Raw genomic sequence first — 26,467 nt, forward strand, 5'->3', positions numbered from 1 at the left:
AAAACGAGCATGTTCTTAGGACGTGCTGCGTGCAACACGATATAGATAGTAGACACAGTAGCATATTGTCTCTCCTGGTTGTAATTCATGCAATCGGTTTATCAGGTGACCAAAGAAAAAAACACGGAATATATAAAATGGTGACTTGGTGTGGTTGGGATCTTAGCTTCCTGTTTTTTTATGGCCATATAAGGAGTTATACATGTGACAGAGTCACAGAGAGCTCCTCTCAGCATAAAAAAAAACCCTTCACCAAGCGGTCATATGACAAACATGCCGTTAAAATTGCGGAATTTAGATCGACATGTGGTTTCAAGAGGTTAAACCTATGTAACCCTATGTTCATATCATTACTATCATGGACTATATTATGAGTTGAAATGATAACTGAGAGAGAACAAGTCTGGAAAGTTATTAGAATAAAGATTTCGCCCCACCATACTGCTCAACTTGTCTATATCTCACTAACTCAACAAATACCTTGGCCACTTGACTCAAGAATGACATTGACTTGCAAGGTACAGGGCTGTCAACTGAAATTTATAGCAGTCTCCTCCAGGCTTTGGTCTAGAGACCATAAAAGAAAAATGACCCTTCGTTTCCAGGGTGGCAGAAGTCACACCCAAAATCAATTAGGTCTGCTGCACAGGTCACAGCAAAAGACACAAGTGTCTTCTATTTGCTTATCAATATGCCCCACCAAATAAGCTACATAGGGGTCCAGCAGCACTTCGGGGTTTAATTTGCTTTCGCTCGAGGTCCAGCTGTGATCACAGACCCGCCCATTTATCCAAACGCGGGAGACCGCGCAGGAGTCGCGTCTCCAAGTGACACGGTCGAAAGCCAATGAAAAGCTTCAAAGTGAAAGTCATACTCTTGCATATCCAATGGGAATGAGCAAAAGGCCGACTTTCGGAATCAGATTTGGTTGAATGGCAACCCAACAACAACGAGCAGTAAACCGATGATGCCTGCCTGATTGATCGCCTACAACCACAATGCATGACTCCATATCATACCCTGCAGGGATTGCGCGCAGAATTTTTTAAATTCCGGTCAATCGGTCTGAATACTTTACGTTCGACGTTGCAGGAATCCAAATAGGGGACGGAACTAGGACCAAATGCTGCGGTGTCGTTTTGTGATGTGTGCTGCATGAATCGCATGGATCAAAATTGGATTGAGTCTTCAGGGATTTAGCAGTTTGTCATACTATGCAGTCATAGGCTAATACCGATGAGAACCGTTTTTTGGATGTGGGTGTGTGGGCTTTTGGCTGTGTGGAATCGCGGAGTCTTCCTCTCCTCTGCTCGGCAATGAAAGCGCGCGAGGGTCGTGCTGTGACGGTTTCGTAATTTACATTTCATTTGCATTTGAGTAATTTTGCAGATGCTCTTATCCAGAGCGATGTACAGTAGTGAGTGGATACATTTTCATATTAATTGTAAGGATGTAACCATCCAAGCATCGACAAGGCTGCAATGAGATGCACAGGTGTACGACTTCTAGCACTGGATGAGACGCTCAACTAATGTAGCCTAGACGTCAATATGGGAGTGTCCCCCACAACATCACATTTTTTATTTTCATAATTTTTTTAAATAAAGTGTTTGGGCAACATATTCGCAACGTAATAGATGTTTGTATGGCCAACTATTGGAGTTGTGTAACGTTTTTATTACATGGCCTATATAACAACATTCGGCAACATTTCTGCATACAGAGCTTCATGTTTGGATTATAATTAATTAAAACGAACTTCTCCTGGAAATATATTATCCACCAGAGTTGCGTTTGTTGTTATCGTATATCTCCCAGGTGACTTTTCTTCCTATTTCATTGATTTTAAGTGATTTTCAGAGCATTTTACCATCTGCTGCCAAATTAAAAGTATCCTGGACACACATTTGTTCTACCATAGTGGACTTTTAACTGGACACATTTAATTTACTTTAACGTCCTCTGATTGTTACCTTACCTCTAGAATTAACTCGTCACTGATTTTACCAGGCGTTTCATAGACCTGCCGCTGAAGAAAACATTGTAACAATGTAACAAAATTGTAATAAGAACAATAGCCTAATTCTTGAAAAGGTTAGGGTCGAGTTGGCTTTCATAAGAAACTTTGAGCAGGCACGTGTGTGGTCCTGTGCGTTGCTTTTTCTATTATTTTTATCTGAGAAATATCATGTCCCGATCTAACAGTGTTAGTCCGCCCGGAATCGGTGCGCCTGGGCTGAGGGGAGGGACTGAACTGAGATCAGCTTGGGGCGAGTCTGAGTCTATTGCCAACGGATGCCCATACTCGGCTAGATCTCCGAGCAAAAAGCTCGCCCGTTCGAACAGCAGATGGACTGAAGGAGATGATGATCCCGACCGACAGCCCAGACCAGGACGAGCCACGACAATGGTTAGCAGGGTCAGTTTTAGGTCTAGATCTGCGTGGCAAGAGCATGGCACTGGAGAGGAGAGCCGAAACAACAACCGATCGTCCCCTAAACACGCAGATGGAGCCGGGGAAGTGAGACCCAAGTCTGTGGAGTTGGGCTTGGAGGACCGGAGAGTGAAGGGCACCAAACCCGAGGAGGAGGAACTCATGTCTGAAGTTCACTTTTCCATGGTCGCGTGCTGCAGCAGCGCGATGCAGATTTTCAGATCCAAGAAATTCCAATCGGAGAAGTTGGAGAGGCTTTACCAGCGTTACTTTTTCCGGCTCAACCAGAGCAGTTTGACCATGCTCATGGCCGTTTTGGTGCTCCTGTGCGCGGTTATGCTGACATTCCATTGCGCGGGGGGAGGATGCCGGATAGCTTACGTTGTGGTCTTTTCTTTGGCCATCTTACTTATCCTCATCTTGATGGTGGTGTGCAATCGGAACGGGTTTCATCAGGACCACATGTGGATAGTCTGCTATGTGGTCATTCTAGTCGTGCTGGTATTACAAGTGATTGGGGTCCTCCTCGTACATCCGCAAAGTGCCTCTGAGGGAATTTGGTGGACAGTGTTTTTTATCCATGTCATCTACACGCTGCTCCCGGTTCGGATGCGGGCTGCCGTTATCACTGGAGTTATACTGTCTGCCATCCATGTGGTCGGGTCTTGGAAGTTAAACGAAAAGGATGCCTTTGTATGGAAGCAGGTAAGTCCTGTTTTATAAACTTCTTATTAGGCGACGCATTTATTACTCATGAATAAATTGATACATGTGAAAGTAACTTTACGCATGGAATAGTCTACCAAATATTTTTTGTTTAAAGATGGATTTTGGGGGGTGCCTTCAACCAAGTGGCAATGTTATTACGCCAGGTTGGAGCATAATTGCTGAGTCAAAGGCCTATTTTATTGCAAATAATTCAATTTCTCATAATTGACCGAATACTCATTAGGAAATACAGGAATGCAATGTCTCTCATTATTGCTAGAACGAATGTTTCCCACATTCAACGCTTTTCACTGGTTAATAGACAGTGACTTATAATGATGCTGCATTTGTCTTGAGGTGCTGCTGATGCTTGTTGCTACGGAAACGGTCTCGATTGACCATTGCTCAGTTCCCTAGTTGTTATCATGGAGAAGACCATTAGCAAAAGCATCCATTTAATATTAGATAGCGAAAAAAACACGTATACGAAGCCAATCAGAGCGCACTGGGTAAAACGGAAGTTTTAAGAATTTAGGAAAAAAAATAAAAAAAATAACAGTTCTAGAAGAAGTTCTAGAATTATGAGGCAGAATGGAGATGATAGTGCTGCCACAGATGAGCATCCTCCTGAAGTTGCAGTGTTTACTGTTTAGGGTTTGTAGACTTCAGAAGAATTGGGATGGAACATGGGGTTATTTTGTTATTGAGATTTTGCGAAGGATAGGCCTGTAGAGAAACAACAGTTATATGCTGTTTTGGTTTCATTGTGTTGTATTATGTTCCTAATAAAATGTTGAGGCCCACGGCTCTATTTTATTCATTTTAAAAACTTTGACCATCAGAGCTCAGAGCTCTTGATTTGTAAAACTCCATGCATGTCATCTCTCATTCCCCTCTTATTATTCGGCTTACTATTGATCATTTGGCGTTTTTATGGTATATTAAATCATTTTTATTTGTTATTTCACCTTATTTAACTAGGCAAGTCAGTTAAGAACAAATTGTTATTTACAATGATGGCCAAACCCTAACCCGGATGACACTGGGCCAATTGTGCGCCGCCCTATTGGACTCCCAATCACGGCCGATTGTGATACAGCCTGCAATCAAACCAGGGTCTGTAGTGACACCTTTGGCACTGAAATGCAGTGCCTTAGACCGCTGTGCCACTTGGGGGCCCTTTGTATGGCCTTTTGTATCATTGCGTCTGTCCTATTGAAATGTGAATTGCTTTACAATAAACTAGGCCTTTATAGATTGTGTCTGAGGGAGGGGAAATGTTTGGTTCGGCCACTTAAATTACTTAGGATGTTTGTAAGAGATAAGACATTTTTAGTATCAAGTTCTATGTCAGAAGGAACTTGTGTTTGCGAGCCTCACCAGATCATGTCTATGTGCTCTGTAGAATATTCCAAAAACAATTCAGGAGACTAAGGGTGCATCCCAAATGGCAGTATCCCCTATATAGTGCACCACATTTAACCTGGACATATAGGACTCTGGTTAAAAGTAGTGCACTAGGGAATAGGATGCGTTTTGGGTCTTTGGGGGTCTCTCTCTCTCTTACACTCTCTCTCTCTCTTACACTCTCTCTCTCTCTTACACTCTCTCTCTCTTACACTCTCTCTCTCTCTTACACTCTCTCTCTCTCTTACACTCTCTCTCTCTCTATCTCTCTCTACTACATATAAAGATGTGCTCTTCCAAAGAACTGCTGTTTTACAAACCTGGGGAATGGAAAGAGTTCATCAGTCCCCTATTGAAATTTAAGGGCTTGTAAATTAATTATTGAGCAAGTGAAAAAAATTACTCAAACTTAAAATCAAGACTCCACACAATACCATCTCTTTCCCATAGGCTACAATGGGTCAGTTGTGTGTTGTGTTCCAATACAGCATTCTAGATCAGTCTAATCCACTTTCTTTGTCTTTTGATTATATCAGTCAGAGAGTTTGTGATACAGACATGTAACCCTTATATCTAAGTGTGGGAACAGACTGCTGTATTTGTTTCTCTTTCCTCACGATCCTGTTGTTTTTACTATATCAGAACTCCCCCTGTTTATATAGGTCCCAGCAGCTCTCCACTGTTGAGCTGTATGTTTATGTAAGCTCCCCAGATGATGCTTGTATCAGGAGTGGTCACATGAATTAGCCCAAGGCACAAAATAACCATGCTGGCTGAGTCTTGGCTTGAGATGGTGGCTTTGTATTTTGTGTATGTGCACTGTACTCCAGATGCCTGCAGGGATGACCCGCTTCTTCCTTAACAGTGAGGTACCTTGAACTGTCTAAAAGTTGACAATACCAGAAAAACATTTATAAACCTGGTAGTTTAGATACTGGATGCTTATTGGCTAAAATCACCATGAATATGACTTTTAGCCTTTTCACCTTGATAAAATGGCTACATCGACAATAGTTTGACATGCTTCAATATAGTGTTGACCTTCTCTTCTATCCATCTATGAAGGGTTAATTCCTGGTTTGACAGGAGTTTCTATATTTTAAGGAAGGAGGAGACTGCCCTGCTCCTCCCAAGCCCTAGGGAGTTTACACCTGCAGTACCTTCCATATCACCTGGCTTGTCTCTGGCAGACAGTGCCACTGTCCCTGCCTCGCCTGGCTGGAGAGGGGCCTTCAGAGGGGGGACGTCCAGTCAGGTGACACACAGCACAGAATGAACCAGCCAGGGCTGTGTGGCAGTTAGCCAGCTCACTCCTCTTCTTCTCTGCTCCCTTCGTTTTAAGTCAATGTGGATGGAGAAAAACGTGGTTCTAGTGCTAATCAGATAAATTGACATGCTGTTCCAAAATGAACGAATGGCTAGAGTCAACGCAATCGCGCATTATATGACACATTTTTAGCACTATTTTCAAAATTTCAAGTACTATAAAACATTCATTTTTCACATTCTATCTAGTACGCTAGTATGGGTATTCGGACAGGGATCTTATGCTACACAAATATAAGAAATATACATTTTTTTATACTAATCCAATCTGTATGTGGTTGTCACGTTCCTGACCTGTTTTCTGTTAGTTTTGTATGTGTTAGTTGGTCAGGACGTGAGTTTGGGTGGGCAGTCTATGTTTTCTGTTTCTATGTTGGTTTAATGGGTACCTGATATGGTTCTCAATTAGAGGCAGGTGGTTTTCATCTCCTCTGATTGAGAATCATATTAAGGTAGGTGGTGTCACATTGTTTGTTTGTGGGTGGTTGTTTCCTGTGTCAGTGTTTGTTGCACCATACGGGACTGTATCGTTTGTTCGTTTTGTTTGTAGTCAGTACTTGTTCGTTCGTTCTTCGTTACGTGTAAGTTCGTAGTCCAGGTCTGTCTACTTCGTTTGTTGTTTTGTTTCTATTCAAGTGTTCGTCGTGTTTTCGGTTTTGTTTAAATAAATAATATGTCGAACTACAACGCTGCATTTTGGTTCAATCCCTGCTCCTCCTCTTCGGATGAAGAGGAAGAGGAACGCCGTTACAGAATCACCCACCAACAAAAGATCAAGCAGCGGTGTAACGGGAGTAAGGGACAGCGCAAGAAGGAGGAATGGACATGGGAGGATATTTTGGACGGAAAGGGTTGCTACACATGGGAGGAGATTCTGGCTGGTAAGGATCGCCTCCCATGGGAACAGCTGGAGGCAGCTCGGAGAGCGGAGGAAACCGGAGAGAGGAACCGGCGTTATGAGGGGACGCGTCTAGCACGGAAGCCCGAAAAGCCCGTGAGTACTACCCAAAAATTTCTTGGGGGGGGGCTAAGAGGTAGTGGGCCGAGGGCAGGTAGGAGACCTGCGCCCACTTCCCAGGCTAACCGTGGAGAGCGGGAGTACGGGCAGACACCGTGTTACGCAGTAGAGCGCACGGTGTCTCCTGTACGGGTTCATAGCCCGGTGCGGGTTATTCCACCTCCCCGCACTGGTAGGGCTAGATTGAGTATTGAGCCGGATGTCATGAATCCGGCCCTACATATCTGGCCACCAGTACGTCTCCTCGGGCCGGCTTACATGGCACCAGCCTTACGCATGGTGTCCCCGGTTCGCCTACATAGCCCGGTGCGGGTTATTCCACCTCCCCGCACTGGTCGGGCAACGGGGAGCATTCAACCAGGTAAGGTTGGGCAGGCTCAATGCTCAAGGGAGCCAGTACGCCTGCATGGTCCGGTATTTCCGGCGCCACCTTCCCGCCCCAGCCCAGTACCACCAGTGCCTACACCACGCACCAGGCTTCCAGTGCGTTTCCAGAGCCCTGTTCCTCCTCCACGCACTCTTCCTATGGTGCGTGTCTCCAGCTCAGTGCCTCCAGTTCCGGCACCACGCACTAAGCCTCCTGTGCGTCTCCAGAGCCCTGTACGCACTGTTCCTTCTCCCCGTACTCGTCCTGATGTGCGTGCACTCAGCCCGGTGCCACCAGTGCCGGTACCACGCACCAGGCCTATAGTGCGCTTCGAGAGGTCAGTGTGCCCTGTCCCTGCTCCCCGCACTAGCCTTGAAGTGCGTGTCTCCAGTCCGGTGCCTCCAGTTCCGGCACCACGCACCAGGCCTACAGTGCGCCTCAGTCGGCTAGAGTCTGTAGTCTGCCCAACGCCGTCTGAGCCATCCGTCTCCTCAGCGCCATCTGAGCCATCCGTCTCCCCAGCGCCATCTGAGCCATCCGTCTGCCCAGTGCCGTCTGAGCCATCCGTCTGCCCAGTGCCGTCTGAGCCATCCGTCTGTCCCGAGCCATTAGAGCCGCCCGTCTGTCCCGAGCCGTCAGAGCCGTTCGTCAGTCAGGAGCCGCTAGAGCCATTCGTCAGACAGGATCTGCCAGAGCCGCCAACCAGACAGGATCTGCCAGAGCCGCCAACCAGACAGGATCTGCCAGAGCCGCCAACCAGACAGGATCTGCCAGAGCCGCCAACCAGACAGGATCTGCCAGAGCCGCCAACCAGACAGGATCTGCCAGAGCCGCCAACCAGACAGGATCTGCCAGAGCCGCCAGCGAGCCATGAGCGTCCAGAGCCGTCGGCCAGCCATGAGCGTCCAGAGCCGTCAGCCAGCCATGAGCGTCCAGAGCCGTCAGCGAGCCATGAGCGTCCAGAGCCGTCAGCGAGCCATGACCGTCCAGAGCCGTCAGCCAGCCATGAGCGTCCAGAGCCGTCAGCCAGCCATGAGCGTCTAGAGCCGTCAGCCAGCCATGAGCGTCCAGAGCCGTCAGCCAGCCATGAGCGTCCAGAGCCGTCAGCTAGCCATGAGCGTCCAGAGCCGTCAGCTAGCCATGAGCGTCCAGAGCCGGCAGCCAGCCATGAGCTGCCCCTTAGCTTAGAGCTGCCATTTATCCAGAACTGCCCCTCAGTCCAGAGCTGTCTCTCTGTCCGGAGCTGCCCTTCAGTCCGGAGTTGCCCCTCTATCCTGAGCTACCTCTCTATCCTGACCTACCTCTCTATCCTGAGCTATCCCTCTGTCCTAAGCTACCTCTCTGTCATGAGCTACCTTGTCCCGGAGCTGTCCTTTATCTTGGTGTTGCCCCTTAAATTAGGTGGGTGGAGTAAGAGGGTGGTCATTCTGAGGGGGAGACGTAAGCTGGGATTGACTATGGTGGGGTGGGGACCTCGCCCAGAGCCTGAGCCACCACCGTGGTCAGATGCCCACCCAGACCCTCCCCTAGACTTTGTGCTGGTGCGCCCGGAGTTCGCACCTTGAGGGGGGGGTTATGTCACGTTCCTGACCTGTTTTCTGTTAGTTTTGTATGTGTTAGTTGGTCAGGACGTGAGTTTGGGTGGGCAGTCTATGTTTTCTGTTTCTATGTTGGTTTAATGGGTACCTGATATGGTTCTCAATTAGAGGCAGGTGGTTTTCATCTCCTCTGATTGAGAATCATATTAAGGTAGGTGGTGTCACATTGTTTGTTTGTGGGTGGTTGTTTCCTGTGTCAGTGTTTGTTGCACCATACGGGACTGTATCGTTTGTTCGTTTTGTTTGTAGTCAGTACTTGTTCGTTCGTTCTTCGTTACGTGTAAGTTCGTAGTCCAGGTCTGTCTACTTCGTTTGTTGTTTTGTTTCTATTCAAGTGTTCGTCGTGTTTTCGGTTTTGTTTAAATAAATAATATGTCGAACTACAACGCTGCATTTTGGTTCAATCCCTGCTCCTCCTCTTCGGATGAAGAGGAAGAGGAACGCCGTTACAGTGGTTGGATATATAGCAACTGTTAGTGAGATAGTTGTTCCAGTTTACATGGTGTAGGTAGTCTTCATGTGCTGGATTTCCTCCCCTACTCTGTCAGGCATTCTAAATGCAAGTTTTGAGAGACGTAAAAACTCTGGTCATCTTCCATTACGTTGGCTTCCAACAGAGATTGAATATCACACTGCAAACCACCATAATGTGACACATTAAGAAATATTCAAATAAAGCTTTACACCTTGATAACTCAAAGGAAGTCAATTGAAAGGTAAGTGTACTCTGCTGTAGTTGATTGTTAATTCAAAACAAGTGTAAAAGTGTAAAATGTTCAGGTAGTTAATTAAAAACAACAAATATATAATTTTAATTAACTCCAAAATATCAACACCATGACCAGAGTTGTTTTAACACAAAATGGGGGTCAAATAGTGTTGCATTTGACTCCATGGTAGTTGAATTCATTCTGCCGATTTGACTGTAGGTGAGCGGGCTCAAGTCTCTCCTGGCTCCCCTCCAGCTGTAACCAGGTTTGTAGCCACTGTAATTGAATTCCCCTGTGCCGTAACGTGAATCTCCCCCGACAGATCTGCTATTAATTTGCCTCTGAGATTCAACCCCCATGGAACCATTTAACCACCTCCTGAGTACTGGAGTATGTGCACTCTAGAACGAGCCCTCGCTGAAAGTGGTCCGGGGACTGAGGCTCTGAATCACCTGGCGCTAGACCGTTCAAAGGCACTTAAATATTTTGGCACACATACTGTACACAATCCATGTCTCAAGTTTCTCAAGGCTTACATTTTTTTTGACCTGTCTCCTCCCCTTCATCTACATTGATAAAAGTGGATTTAAGAAGTGACATCAATCAGGAATCATAGCTTTCAGCTGGATTCACCTGGTCAGTCCATGTCATGGAAAGAACAGGTGTTCTTAATGGTTTGTACTCTCAGTGTATACTATACAGTATACTTAAGCAATCTGGCAGCCCCAATCTCCCTCTTGTGTCTGTCCATGTCCAGGTGTATTCTATCAGAACAGTTTGGTTTTTGGTTGATTCCCGTGACCACATGTACAATGAGGTGTGTACAAGTAAAAAGGGAAGTCACATTTTGTGGAAAAGTCAAAAGGGGTTAGGGTCAAAAGGAGTTAGGGTCAAAAAGGGTTAGGGTCAAAAGGGGTTAGGGTCAAAAGGGGTTAGGGTTAGGGTCAAAAGGGGTTAGGGTCAAAAGGGGTTAGGGTCAAAAAGGGTTAGGGTCAAAAGGGGTTAGGGTCAAAAAGGGTTAGGGTTAAAAATGGTTAGGGTCAAAAGTTAGCCCAGTAGATAGGTGTATTTCCCATGCGATTGGAGTTGATCTTGAGGACCAAACGTCATCATCCCCATCACCTCTCAGAAACCACTTTGGCTGTGACCTCCCCCCGTAGATCCTGCATGCACACTGCTTCCAGTATCTTAGCAACATAAGCCCTTTATCACAACACAACACCATCCAGAACCTCTTAGAGAGATCTTCCCTGCAAGAAGACCTCTGTCTTTTCATCTCTTCACCCTCCCTCCCGCCGCTGAGTGTACACTGGCATCCCAAATGGAACCCTATTCCTTATTTAGTGCACTTTTGTGAACTTCATAGCTAATAGCGTGCCATTTGGGACAAAGCCTACAGATGTAGGCTCAAATTGGAGATAATTGGGAAACAGCTGGCCTCAGTGTTATTTGATTTACTTTACCCTAACCTAACCTCCCCTCCTACCTCCTTCTTTTATCTTCTAGTATCATGTTAGTTGTTATTACAGAGGTTTTAGGTGTAGAACGTTGATCCAGTCAATATCACATGCAACAGGATCTCTTATGATCTCTTAGCTACCCCTTTGCCATTGCATTTCTATTCCTCTACTCTTCAGAATTCTCTCTGGCCAAAGACACAAAGCAGAGGCTGTAGCTCTGTCCAAATGTTGCCCTCTGGTTTACACGTTATTGATCACTTTATTTACCCCCTTTATTGACGTTCCACTGTGAACAACATGGACTTGATTAAGCCTAATCATTACAGAGGGAGGCACTATGGCCCAGTCCACACCTGCTAGATAAAAACAATTCATAAATACAAGAAAGAGAGGATAATAACAACAGAAAGAGACCCAGGTATACTGCTTTGAGGAACTGTTGGACAGGGAGACCTTTTTGTGATAATCACAGCAGCTGAGCAGCACCTCTCCTCCCTCTATCCCATCCCTCCTTCCCTACCCTACCCCGCCAGTCCCTCCCTCCTCTCCTCCCTCCCTCCATCCCATCCCATCTCGCCCTACTAGTGCTGAGTGAATAGTGCTTTTTGAGGTCGGTTTGGTTTCGGTTCGATTATTAAAAAATAATCACAGTTTTCTATTTCGGTTTTGATTATTTTTTTAAACATTCAAAGCACTTTGCATTATGTGGGTTGAACGCTGTAATAACACAGAATTAAACAATTAATACAAGTCCCATGATGGTAGTGACTGCCCATTACTGCTTATTTCTTACAGTATTAACCATCATTTACTTTAATCCAATATGTCAGTTGTTGTGTGTATTACATTTGTTTTATTTGATGACTTTATTATTTCATTCCAAGTCATCATCTCATCTCTATAGAGCTGCTGCCTATTCTGTCTGACAAAATCACTATTTTAGTTCTTCAAAGTAAATAAGGCATACTTTTATGACTGCTGAATACCAACTATCAATCACTTAGATCATGTATTTTCAGGTAGAGATACCTCACAAAGCAAATGCTCTTGATCCCTCTCGATCGCGCAATGGATTATGGTCATTGTAGTTCATTACTACGTGTAGTGGTGATTGCCTATGAAAAGCCACTGGCACAGGAGAGCCGTCCATAATGCGTTAACAAGAATCAGCTTTCCAAACGTTACTCTTTTCGGGTGAAGTTCCCAGTTATTGCGCATATAAAATATAAATAGCGCCAATGCACATATTCCTATACAAAAGGTGAAGGGAGATGGATTCTATAAGCTGTGATAAGGTAAGAACTGTATGCCCTCTCCTCTCATCTGTGCTAACCCTTTCTGGTCATCTGTGCTAACCCTTCCTGGTCATCTGTGCTAACCCTTCCTGGTCATCTGTGCTAACCCTTCCTGGTCATCTGTGTTAACCCTACCTGGTCATCTGTGCTAACCCTTGCTGGTCATCTGTGCTAACCCTTCCTGGTCATCTGTGCTAACCCTTCCTGGTCATCTGTGTTAACCCTTCCTGGTCATCTGTGCTAAACCTTGCTGGTCATCTGTGCTAACCCTTGCTGGTCATCTGTGCTAACCCTTCCTGGTCATCTGTGCTAACCCTTCCTGGTCATCTGTGCTAACCCTTCCTGGTCACCTGTGCTAACCCTTCCTGGTCACCTGTGCTAACCCTTCCTGGTCATCTGTGCTAACCCTTCCTGGTCATCTGTGCTAACCCTTCCTGGTCACCTGTGCTACCTATATACATGTGACCAGTGACCCATGATCCCAGCATATAGTGCCCTCTACTGTACAAAACAAGTTAAAATAACTCTTGATGGGCTTGATCTAATTTATCTGTAGAGAAATGCACAATGTGGGCATTGAGCTCACAAAAAGAAAGAAAGAAATGGAATCAAAATATTTGATCCACATTGGTCAATTAGTTGTTTAAAAAATGAGAAATAACCGACATTTCGGTTAATCGCTCAGCACTATCCTCCCTCCCTTCATTCCTCCCTTTATCCCTCCCCCACCAGTCCCTTCTTATTGCATCCACCTCACTGCTTTCCTTTCTCACCCGAGTCACTTCGTGTCTCTCTCTCCTCTCCCACACAAACCTCCTCCTCATCAACCTCTCGGTTGCTCTGTTGTTAGTCAGGAGAGTGAATAGTGCCATAGAAATGGAATCCTTCCGTATGGAATTCTATAGGGAATCTATTTCTATGAACAGTGCTCTGTCCATGGCCTGTGCCCCAGCCCTTGTCTAAGTGGAAATGGCTTCGGTTGGCTATTTCAGTGTAAACGTTATCAGCACAACTCCCCTTTTTAAACAGCTTGATGTCAATCCGTGTCAAAGCCTGGTGTGATTTTTATGGCCCCAACACTCAACTGGCGGACCGTGGGTCCCTGACTAAAAAATTTATAAATACTATATATGAAGAGTTTATTTCCAAAATGCTATATCCATGTTTTTTCACCAGAAATGATTGCTTATGAGTACCTTCACTGGCGTACGGGACACCCCTGTAGATCCACTTGTGTGTGTGGGGGGGGGGGGGCACGAGCTGTGAGGGCCCATGCGCTTGCCATCGATGCTTGTTTTCTAAAATGTAATAACTTATTTTGACAGTAACCCTCCAAAAAGTATTTCCTACGCCTTTTTTATTTCCATATGTACTAGGAAGCTAAGTGTTTGTTTCTTGGGATTCAGGACTGTGACTGAAAAAGTGCCTCAGGCCTTGAAAAAGAAAAATATTGAACTGATTGAACGTATAAGGGGATATCGGTGAACAAGTGCTGTGATCAAAGCTACGACGGCGCAAGTGCAATGAGTGGAGTTTACTCCGGTGTTCAAAAGTGCATATCAGACACAGAGTCCAATGCTTCTTAGGCAGTTCTTTATGAATTTTAGTTTAGAAAATGATCTCTCCATAGAAGCAACAGTTAGAGGGATGATAAAAACAACTTGACTGCCGTAGCAACATCAAGGAAACAGAAGGAAGTGGTGCTTCAAATACAGCAGTTCTGCAACATATTTAATTGAGCCTCTCAAACAATTAAGCAGCTAAATTAGCTAGCTAGTTAACTTGAGCCTACTAGGCTACATATTGGACTTCAATCGTCTCAGGCCAGTGGCACAGTATATTAATTTATGGTCAGATCAGAATCGGCTTCATAATCATTGGCCTGTACACAGAATTAAGTAAAAACCACAAGTCCAAATCCACATCTCCATCCATGGCTTAGGAAAGGGCTAATTTAGCAAGCTAGCTACTGCAGGACATCAACACAAGCAGACCAGAAACAGACACATTTTTCTGTCAGTGATGAGGTTTTGCTTAGGATGTGATTTGATTGGTGTGAAGCCAAATACAAACTAGCCTCCCTTGGGGGACGTTTTGCTGCGACAGGACAACCGACAGTTGAGCTCAGCTCAACACTGATTGGCTAATTTTTTAATAATTTTTTTATCAAGTGAGGCCAAATGTGTCATGCCTGCTCCCGCTCCTCCTCCCTGGCTCTCGAGGGCACCAGGCTACCCGTCATCATACACTCCTGTTACCAACATTACACGCAGCTGCACTCATTGGACTCACCTGGACTCCTTCACTTTGTTGATTACCCCCTGTATATCTGTCTGTTCCTTGTGTTCCCTGTGTCTGCATTGTTCCGTATTGTGTTTGTTATGTGTTCCTGTCCAGACGCTGTTCCTGTTCCGTTTCATATCCGTCAGCTAATAAACCTTCACTCTCTGTACCTGCTTCTCATCTCCTGCGCCGCTCCCGTGACAATATGTGACAGAATGCGTACACCACTACAAGAAGCATCGGGGAGTTCTTTTTGTTTTGTGAGTGACGTCGGACTCGGGGGCCGCCACCGATGGAACCGGGGATGCCTAAGCCAGCTCGTCGGGCTTCCACGCCCTAGCTGGCTCGAGAGGTTTCCTTGCCTCGGTTGGCTCGGCAGGTTCCCATCCCATGTCATGCTTCAGCCGGCCCATTGGGTTTCTACGCCGCAGCGGGATCTTCAGGCTTTCACGCCTCGACTGGATTTCCAGGCTCCTACGCCTCAGCCGGTTCGCCAGGCTCCCATGCCTCTGCCGGTTCATCGGACTTCCACGCCCCAACCGGCTTGCCCAGCGCTCATGTCTCGGCCGGTTTGCCCAGGCGCCCCCTGGGGGGGGGGGGGGGGGGGGGTACTGTCACGCCTGCTCCCGCTCCTCCTCCCTGGTGCTCGAGGATGCCAGGCTACACGCAGCTGCGCTCATTGGACTCACCTGGACTCCTTCACTTTGTTGATTACCCCCTGTATATCTGTCTGTTCCTTGGTTGTGTTCCCTCATACTCTTTTGTTCCAGACAGCATCAAATACATGGGCTACACATACTGAGACAGAGGGGCGCTGTTTCCCTCGCTCGGATGATTTCTCCGGTGCGATTCAGCCACTTGCGAATTGATGGAAAAAAGTGCTAAACAAATCGAAAGATATTTTAGATGTTAGATTCTTCAAAGTAGCCAACCTTTGCCTTGATGACAGCTTTGCACACTCTTGCCATTCTCTCAACCAGCTTCATGAGGTAGTCACCTGGAATGCTTTTCTAACAGTCTTGACGGCGTTCCCACATATGCTGAGCACTTGTTGGCTGCTTTTCCTTCACTCTGCGGTCCAACTCATCCCAAACCATATCAATTGGGTTGAGGTCGGGTGATTGTGGAGGCAAGGTCATCTGATGCAGCACTCCATCACTCTCCTTCTGGTCAAATAGCCCTTACACAGCCTGTTTTGGGTCATTGTCCTGTTGAAAAACAAATGATAGTCCCACTAAGCACAAACCAGATGGGATGGCGTATCGCTGCAGAATGCTTTGGTAGCCATGCTGGTTAAGTGTGCCTTGAATTCTTAATAAATCACAGACAATGTCATCCGCAAATCACAGCCATACTATCACATCTCCTGCTCCATGCTTCCTGGTGGGAGCCACACATACGGAGATCATCCGTTCACCTACTCTGCATCTCACAAAGACACGGCGGTTGGAACCAAAAATCGCACATTTAGACTCATCAGACTAAAGGACAGATTTCCATCGGTCTAATGTCTATTGCTCGTGTTTCTTGGCACAAGTAAGTCTCTTCTTCTTATTGGTGTCATTTAGTATTGGTTTCTTTGCAGCAATTCGACCATGAAGGCCTGATTCACGCAGTCTCCTCTGAACAATTGATGTTGAGATGAGTCTGTTGCTTGAACTCTGTGAAGCATTTATTAATTGCCGATTTCTGAGGCTGGTAACTCTAATAAACTTATCCTCTGCAGCAGAGATAACTCTGGGTCTTCCTTTCCTGTGGCAGTCCTCATGAGAGCCAGTTTCATCATTGCGCTTGATGGTTTTTGCGACGGCACTTGAAGAAACGTTAGAAGTTCTTGACATTTTCCGGTTGACTGACCTTCATGTCTTAAAGTAATGATGAACTGTCATTTCTCTTTGCTTATTTGAGCTGTTCTTGCCATAAATGGACTTGGTTTTTTACCAAATAGGGCTTTCTTCTGTATACTACCCCTACCATGTCACAACACAACTGATTGGCTCAAACGCATTAAGAAGGAAAGAAATTAACAAGGCACACACTTGGCTACTTTGAAGAATCTCAAATTTAAAACATATTTAGATTTGTTTAACACTTTTTTGGTTACTACATGATTCCAAATATGTTATTTCATAGTTTTGAAATATTATTCTTCACTATTCTACAAAACCCTGGACTGGTACTGTACATATAGACATGTAGAAAATGTGTCAAATTCAAGGAAATTTGCTTTAAAACTGCAACATTTTCTCTCCGCCAACAAGAGGGGTGTGAACAGTTTTAACATTTAGACGTAGCACGGGTTGGGAGGTGGGGATTTGATACTACGCCGATAAATGAGAATATCCATCCGAACCTTTGTCATTTAGGACATTTGTGTGACCTGACCTTCATAAATAATACTTAAGTTCCCCTGCTCTATGTTATGGGGGGAATGGGAGATAAACATACAAAAGCAAAGTTCAAAAGTTCAAGATTAGAACTCAAATGGTCGGTGTACCGAACACAGATTAGAACATTTTATTTTTAGACTTAATCTGTGTCCAGCAAACCAGCTCCGATTGTATAAAATAGTATTATGAAATCAAATCAAATTGTATTTGTCGTGTCCACATATTTTCCTTATTATATTGCGGGTGTAGCGAAATGCTTATGTTCCTAGCTCCAACAGTGCAGTAATACCTAACAATACAAAACAATACAGGCAAATCCACCAAATAAAAAGAAAGGAATTAAGAAATATACAAATATTAGAACGAGCAATGTCAGAGTCCGGAATATAAATATACACGGAGTGCACAAAACATTATGAACACCTGCTCTTTCCATGATATAGACTGACCAGGCTAATCCAGGTGAAAGCTATTATCCCTTATTGATGTCACTTGTTAAATCCACTTCAATCAGTGTAGATGAAGGGGAGGAGACAGGTTAAAGAAGGATTTTTAAGCCATGAGACAATTGAGACATGGATTGTGTGTGTGTGCCATTCAGAGGGTGAATGGGCAAGATAAAAGATTCAAGTGCCTTTGAACAGGATATGGTAGTAGGTGCCAGGCGTACCGGTTTTTGTCAAGAACTGCAATGCTGCTTGGTTTTTCAGTTTCCCATTTGTATCACCACCTAAAGGATATCCAGCCAACTTGACACAACTGTGGGAAGCATTGGAGTCAAAATGGGGAGCATCCCTGTGGAATGATTTTGACACCATGAAGAGTCCATGCCCCGACGAATTGAGGCAGTTCTGAGGGCAAAGGGTAGTCGGCTAGTATCAGTGACTAAAGTTCAGGGCAGGGTACTGGGCGGAGGCTGGCTGGTGGTGACTATGTAACAGTCTTGTGGCCTGGAAATCCCAGCTTTGATGCACCTGTACTGTCTCCGCCTTCTAGGTGGTAGTGGGGTAAACAGGCTGTGGCTTGGGTGGCTGAGGTTCTTGATTATCTTCTTGGCCTTCCTGTCACACCGAGGGATGCTGTTGATGTACTGGAGGGCAGGAAGTGTGCCCCCGGTGATTCTTTGGGCTGACCGCACCACCCTCTGGAGGGCCCTGCGGTTGCGGACAGTGCAGTTTCCGTACCAGGCGGTGATACAGCCAGACAGGATGCTCTTAATGGTGCATCTGTAGAAGTTTGTGAGGGTTTTCGGGGCCAAGACAAATTTCTTCAGCCTCCTGAAGATTCAGAGGTAATGTTACGCCTTCTTCACCACACTGTCTGTGTGGACGGACTATTTCAGGTTGTCAGTCATGTGCACGCCGAGGATCTTGGAAGCTTTTGACGATCTCCAATGCGGCCCCATCCATGTGGATGTCTCCTGAAGTCCATGAATATCTCCTTCGTTTTGTTGATGTTGAGGTTATTTTCCTGCCATCACTCTGCCAGGGCTCCCACCTCCCTGTAGGCTGTCTCGTCATTGTTGGTAATCAGGCCTACCACTGTTGTGTCATCTGCAAACTTGATGATTGGGCTGGAGACCTGCGTGGCCATGCAGTCATGGGTGAATAGGGAGTACAGGAGAGGGCTGAGCCTGTACCCTTGTGAGGTACCCTTGTTGAGGATCAGCATAGCGGAGGTGTTGTTGCCTAACTTCACCCCCAGGACCCAGTTGAACGGGGTGGGGTTCAGACCCAGGGCCCTGAGCTTAGTGATGAGCTTGGAGGGCACTATGGTGTTGAAGACTGAGCTGTAGTCAATGAACAGCATGATGACGCAATCGATGGCGATTGTGTCATCTGTGCATCTGTTGGGGCGGTATGCAAATTGTAGTGGGTCTAGAGTATTGGGTAAAGTGAAGGTGATATGATACTTAACTAGCCTCTCAAAGCACTTCATGATGACAGAAGTGAGTGCTACGGGGCAATAGTAATTTAGTTAAGTTACCTTCGCTTTTTTAGGTACAGGAACAATGGTGGACATCTTGAAGCAGACTGGGATAGGGAGAGAATGAATATGTCCGTAAACACTCCAGCCAGCTGGTCTGCACATGGTCTGAGAACGCGTCTAGGGATGCTGTCTGGGCCGGCAGCCTTGCAAGGGTTAACATGCTTAAATGTCTTACTCACGTCGGCCATGGAGAACGAGAGCTCACAGTCACTATGTTTTCCGCAAGGCATTGGTGTCCGCGACATGGCTGCTTTTCCCTTTATAATCCATGATTGTCTGGAGTCCCTGCCACATACGTCTTGTTTCTGAGTCATATCAGAAGTCACAGCTAGGTAGAACATTTAGCAAAGGACATTTTCCATTAAAAAAATCACAGTGTAGTATTGTATTATTCTTAACTCATATGAAATTATTGCATTTGACAGATACCTAATTGTAGCTTGTATTGGACAGTGGTTTCTTCACGATTGTTGACTTGCTCTTTTATGAAAAAAAATAGTACACTTTCTCCATATTTGTAATTGGCTGTAATTTACAAAATACATGGGCTGCTGGACCATTAAACCTGTTGGAAATGTTCCACTCTTATGAGCCTTTTTGTGTGGATTTCTGGATTACCTCTTGGCTACACCACTTAATTAAACTTTTCTGCCGTTGGTTAAGGCCAGTTGGCATGTTTTACCATGCAGTGCTATCAGCATTTTAGGTATGTGTGTGGGTGTGTATGATAAGCACAATATAATAAGCACAACGGATAAGTAACGTCATGCTTGGGCTATTCCTGCTCCTTGATGCACGAGGAATCTCTTTTTCCCCACATTCTAGAACGGTTGATTGAACGTTCTTTCTCTTTAGACTAAATAGAGTGCTCACTTTACCGAGTGCTCACTTTACCGAGTGCTCACTTTACCGAGTGCTCACTTTACACAGTGCTCACTTTACACAGTGCTCACTTAGAAGCAATCTGTATTTAAATGTTTTTAATTACTGCAATAAGCTTTTAGGATGCAACACAAGTTAGGGAAAGTGTGGATGTGTATGTCTGCAAAGCAACAGTTATATCATATGCATAGAGAATGTGCAACATCTTTTGAGAAACATATTGAGAGAGATATTCATATTCCTCCTCCCTCTTCTCATTGTGGTTTTCGGGGCATGAATTGGCATGAGGGATGCTACGCTGTGTGCTAAATTAGGGTTAGCCTCCGAGCAACACTGACAAATGAAGCCTGTGGCTGGAAACTGGCCAGAGCTTCTCTTTGTCTCTGATGATCTGGCAGTTAGCAAAGAAGATAACAAACGCCTCATCGATTTTTGGTTTCACTGTAGATTTCTTTGTTCTTCAATGGCTTTTTTTCTCTCCTGAAACTCGAATCGATTAGTCAAACTGTCTGTTAGGTTGAGATCCCAATAAGAACCTTATTCATTCTCATTTCTACCAGAGCTCTCATCCTTGGGTAACATATGCTTTAGTGTCACCAATAGGAGTGAGGGAGTAATGAGGAAGGAGACTCCAGAGAGACAAGGGCATCATCCATGTTGTCGTCAATGGAACTGATTCACCTGTGTCATATCATGTGTTGATTCAATTCAACACAGTACAGTACTGGGTAACAATATATGGGTTGTCATGTAACCCCAACACCCCAGGCATTGTTGGCTGGAAACAACTGTATTGCTCCATCGCTTCACACTGTATTGTACCACAGAGCCATAGAATGTATAGAAAACACATTTGGCCCAGCCTTGACCTCTGTGTAACCCTTAGTGTTTGCCCCTGACGTGATTGTCCATTCACACTGTGTTGACATTGAAGCTGAATCGTGGTTTTGAAAATAGCATGTGTTAGGCTGAGCTCCTCTCCTCTCCACTCTCCAGGAAAATAAACGTGTTATCCCTTATATGGTACTGTCAGAGCCGTGTGTATAGGTGGCAGGGAAGTCAGGCGCAGGAGAGTTAAACTGAGTGTAAATGGAGACTTTTAATAAATGTCCACTTAACATGCTCCAAACACGAAAATGTACATACATAAAATAAACATGGGTACGAGGACCCGTCGCGCACCTATACACCAAGAAACAACAGTTGACATAAAACAATCTCTGACAAAGACATGAGGGGAAACAGAGGGTTAAATACACAAGAGGTAATGGATGGGATTGAAAACAGGTGTGTGGGAAGACAAGACAAAACCAATGGAAAATGAAAAATGGATCGATGATGGCTAGAAGACCGGTGACGTCGAACGCCGAACACCGCCCGAACAAGGAGAGGCAACGACTTCGGCAGAAGTCGTGACAGGTACCTGCCAGGCAAATGAACCATCCTCTGCCCTGTCTGATATTCAAATTCATTTCTAGCCATTCTGAGTGAGTTTGTCTACTTGAGTTTGTCTTGCCTCTATACAAAGCTTTAGCCTATCTCTGGTGCTCGACACAAACACAAAGGAAATTGATCTATGTGAAATACTTACAGCCAAATCAAATGTTATCCATCATTTTTTCTACAAGCTTATGTTCACTACAAGCAGAAGCGTTAACGCCCCCCTTAGCTTAGCTGACTGTGTTTCTTAGTATTTACAAGTGTTCTGCAAATAATAATCATAGTGAAGAACTTCTTCATTGCCATGTCCATCAAATACCTAAACCGCAATAAGTAAGCTGAGCTGTGTTAGTACGCCACCGACAGGATGTAAGGGAAATGTGCAATATGTATTTTTTATTTAACTAGGCAAGTCAGTTAGGAATAAATTCTTATTTCCAATGACGGCCCACTGGGGAACAGTGGGTTATCTGCCTTGTTCAGGGGCAGAATGACAGATTTTTACCTCGTCAGCTTAGGGCAGGGGTGTCAAACTCATTCCACGGAGGGCCTAGTGTCTGCAGGTTTTTGGTTTTTCCTTTCAATAAAGCCCTAGACAACCAGGTGTGGGGAGTTCCTAACTAATTAGTGATGTTAATTCATCAATCAAGTACAAGGGAGGAGCGAAAACCCGCAGACACTCGGCCCCCCGTGGAATGAGTTTGACACCTGTGGCTTAGGGATTCGATCCAGCAACCTTTCGGTTACTGGCCCAACACTCTAAACACTAGGTTACCTGCCACCCCATTATGTATGTCAGGGGTAACATGCAATGTATTATGTTGAGTGTGTAATGTACAGTGTCTATTTTGTATACAGCAGTACTGTGTGTCTAAGACAATTTTCACCTTGAGGACATTAAAGTCCGTCCTATCCTGTACTTTCCTAGTATGACTCGGTTATTGCAAGAGTAAACTCTGGAGAACCTGGCATACTCCAATTGGGTTGTTTGGCTCTGTCATCTCGATTTGTACTAATCTTAAAAGATGCCATAAAAACACCCCCACAGAAACCACCTTCTCCCACAGAACAGATGTAGGTTGTTAGGCTGCGTTTACACAGGCAGCCCAATTCTGATCTTTTTTTCACTCATTTGTCTTTTGACCAATCAGATAAGCTCTGAAAATGGAAAGATGTGAAAAGATCTGATGTGATTGGTAAAACGATCAATTAGTGGAAATATATCAGAATTAGGCTGTCTGTGTAAACGCAGCCTAACAACCAGCATCTGTTCTGTGGGCAAAACTTTTTCTGTGGAGTTGTTTTTATAGCATTTTTTAAGATTAGTACAAGAACAGATGCAGATGTTAGTAATCGACTTTGGTGCAAGACAAGTGACTCCCTAACAAATGTTGAATCTGATCCGAGTCAGATTGACCAAATTACCATTTGAGACGTGTGATTGTATGCATTTTCCTCGTTGAGCAGACCTTGGGAGTGAGGACGCTGCTTGAAACCGAAACCTCTTGGTGCTCAATGACCTTTTTTGACATTTTATCTGAGCCATCAGATTTATCATCCAGTCAGTGGACTGTCTTGTGTTCTGTTCCGTCACGGTCGCTGAGAGAGAGAGCACAATGCAGAACAAAGAGGGAGAGAGAGAGAGGGAGAGAGTTAGAGCAACAATATGTAAGAGAGAGGAGAGAGAGAGACATAGTGTAAGAGATAGGGAGACATAGTGTAAGAGAGAGGGAGAGAGAGAGAGGCAGTGTATGAGAGACAGAGACAGATCGTTTTCATCTCAAAGTCTGTGATAAAAAGTAATCTGGGCTTCTGATACTCATTGCCTTGAATTTAGATCTCTCTCTCTCTCGATTAATAATAATATAGTGAAATGTAAAAAAAAAAAAATCTGGAGTGCTGCTCTGTGCTCACTGTGTCTCTTTTAGGGGTGTGAAAGTTCACCAAACCCACAGTTCGGTACGTATTGCAGTTTTGGTGTCACGGTTTGGTTTTGTTACTGCAGGAAAATGTAATTCCATTCACAATGTTCAGCATTCACAATGTTCCTTGCATTTTGTGTTGTGATCTAATTGTTATGTTGGGCCCCTGAAGTTTCCACTGATGCTGCGTTTGTAACCATGTAGGAGGTGGGAATTTACCAGTTGGGAAGTCACAAATACCAGTTGGATGCATTTATGTGATTTGAACTCGTTGAGAAATGCTGATTGGCAAATTATACAGTTCAAAAACGACATTAATAGATTTGTATAAATAATGTTTTGTTGTTGCATTTAACTGCTGTTATAGAGGCCAGTTCCTTATTCGGTGACGTTAGAGGTCACCATGTGGAAGAAGTGGGTGCTCAGGATGATAGACAAGTGTTCCACTAGTAATTACCAGTTTGAGGGCCGTTCAAGTGGATTTTTTCCTGTCGAATGTGATAAATTCCTACTTCCCACTTGGTTACGAACGCAGCATTACACTGCCTCCTTCAGTGTCAGATGCTCACTTGTGACTCTCATAAAGGGGGCGTGTCTGTAGAAGGGTACATCTCTCACTCCTGGGTAATGTGATGGGCTGTCACTGTTAACTAGGTGCTCCACAGGGTTCATTGGCCAATTCATTGAAAACGTTGGCATGCTTACATAGAACCGGTACTACCCGTTTGCTGAAATGGGTGCAAGAGGGAAGTTCCTAACGTGGGCGTATATCCGTGGCTATAAACCAACGACTGTAAAAAAACATAAACATAGCCTACCTATCGCTCTTGGAATCTATTTGGCCTGGTCAGAATCAGCTGCCAAGGGCTGCTTGAATGCAGAGGGGAGACTATGTTGTGATGTTGTTTCTTTGCGTTTCCGTCTTGCTCTGGTATACTGAGGTGTTGGCAGCTACATAGGCTATTCTTGTTGAGCGTGGCAACATACTGTTAACATTTTATCCACAACTATCTGTCCATCGCCGTTGTAATCTACTGGGAAGCTGGCTGCTCAACTTCGTTCTCTAATATCGAGGCGGAGTTGAGTTTTGGTAACAGGTCACAGTATTTGCTAGCAACAACATTGAGTCACCATCAGTCGATTCTTGTAAAAATGTCAATTCAGAAAACGCTTACCTGTACCTATGTTTATCCTGTAAAACTGAGGTCATTCCGCAGGGTGCTGAAAGTCATACTTTAAATAAAAACTTTCATTGAATGCAACCACCAACTTTTTCCTAATTTTTTAATTACAATAACAAAATAGTCAGTGATACCTGTGACTAATATTTACATGATTATGTCCATAGAGTGAAATGCCATATCATCTATTTGGAGAACATGCTAATGTTGCGTGACTTTCTTCCTTCTGTATTCTTTCCTTTATTTTCACCCTAATTGGTAGTTACAGTCTTGTCCCATCGCTGCAACTCCCGTGCAGACTCAGGAGAGGCAAAGGTCGAGAGCCGTGCGTCCTCCGAAACACGACCCCGTCAAGTCACACTGCTTCTTGACACAATGCCTGCTTAACCCGGAAGCCAGCCGCACCAACGTGTCGGAGGAAACACCGTGCTCCTGGCGGCCGTGTCAGCATGCACTGCGCCCTGCCCGCCACAGGAGTCACTAGAGCACGATGGGACAAGGACAACCCAGCTGGCCAAACCCTCCCCTAACCAGGACGACGCTGAGCCAATTGTGTGCCACCCCATGGGTCTCCCGGTCACGTCCGGCTGCAACACAGCCTGGGTTCCGAACCAGGATCTGTAGTGACGCAGCTAGCACTGCGATGCAGTACCTTAGACCGCTGCGCCACTCGGGAGGCCGATGCATATTTCTTTTCCTCAGTGTTTGTGCTGCTATATCAACATCTGTTTAAACCATTATTCATCATAGCTGATTGATGGTGAGAGGGAGGGCTGGATGGAGCGTGGGGAATTCATAAAGCAAAATAACAATAATTAGCTGGGGAATAGTGCACTAACTTTGACCAGATACCTATGGGCCCTGAGGGCTCTGGTCAAAAGTAGTGCTCTATATTTGGGACGTAGCATAGTCTCTGTCACGTTCCTGACCTGTTTTCTGTTGTTTGGTATGTGTTTATTGGTCAGGGCGTGAGTTTTGGGTGGGCAGTCTATGTTTTCTGTTTCTATGTTGGTTTTGGGTTGCCTGGTATGGCTCTCAATTAGAGGCAGGTGTTTGACGTTTCCTCTGATTGAGAGTCATATTAAGGTAGGTTGTTCTCACTGTTTGTTTGTGGGTGATTGTCGTCCGTGTCTGTGCACCACACGGGACTGTAGCGTTCGTTTGTAATAGTCTGTTCCTGTTCGTGCGTTCTTCATGTTTTATGTAAGTTCTCTCGTTCAGGTCTGTCTACTTCGTTTTGTTGTTTTGTAAAATTATCAAGTGTTCTTCGTGTGTTTAGTTTCGTCTTGTTAATAAAGTTCATTATGTATTCACAACCCGCTGCACGTTGGTCCAATCCTTGCTACTCCTCTTCGGATGAAGAGAAGGAGGAGGCCCGTTACAGAATCACCCACCAAACCCGGATCAAGCAGCGGGTTAACGGACAGCGCACGAAGCAGGATTTCTGGTCTTGGGAGGAAATCATGGAAGGAAAAGGACCATGGGCTAAGGTTGGAGTGAATCGCCGCCCATGGGAACAGCTGGAGGAAACCGGAGAGAGGAACCGGCGTTATGAGGGGACGCGTCTAGCACGGAAGCCTGAAAAGCCCGCAAGTACAACCCAAAAATTTATTGGGGGGGGGCTAAGAGGTAGTGGGTCTAGGGCAGGTAGGAGACCTGCGCCCACTTCCCAGGCTAACCGTGGAGAGCGGGAGTACGGGCAGACACCGTGTTACGCAGTAGAGCGCACGGTGTCTCCTGTACGTGTGCATAGCCCGGTGCGGGTTATTCCACCTCCCCGCACTGGTAGGGCTAGATTGAGCATTGAGCCAAGTGCCATGAAGCCGGCTCTACATATCTGGCCACCAGTACGTCTCCTTGGGCCGGCTTACATGGCACCAGCCTTACGCATGGTGTCCCCGGTTCGCCTACATAGCCCGGTGCGGGTTATTCCACCTCCCCGCACTGGTCAGGCGACGGGGAGCATACAACCAGGTAAGGTTGGGCAGGTTCAGTGCTCAAGGGAGCCAGTACGCCTACACGGTCCGGTATATCCGGCGCCACCTTCCCGCCCCAGC

The 26,467-nt window shown here is 45.4% G+C and overlaps 1 protein-coding gene across 1 annotated transcript in view; it reads left to right on the forward strand.

The window, feature by feature from the left end:
• Positions 1-2,188: 2,188 nt before the first annotated feature.
• Positions 2,189-26,467, forward strand: part of LOC120063767 (adenylate cyclase type 5-like) — a 161,552-nt gene continuing 137,273 nt past the window's right edge. Inside the window, exon 1 of the mRNA XM_039014061.1 lies at positions 2,189-3,139. Within this exon, the coding sequence (XP_038869989.1) occupies positions 2,189-3,139 (951 nt within the window). The remainder of the gene's footprint in view (positions 3,140-26,467) is intronic.

Source organism: Salvelinus namaycush, chromosome 19, assembly GCF_016432855.1.
Source record: "Salvelinus namaycush isolate Seneca chromosome 19, SaNama_1.0, whole genome shotgun sequence".
NCBI lineage: Eukaryota > Metazoa > Chordata > Actinopteri > Salmoniformes > Salmonidae > Salvelinus > Salvelinus namaycush.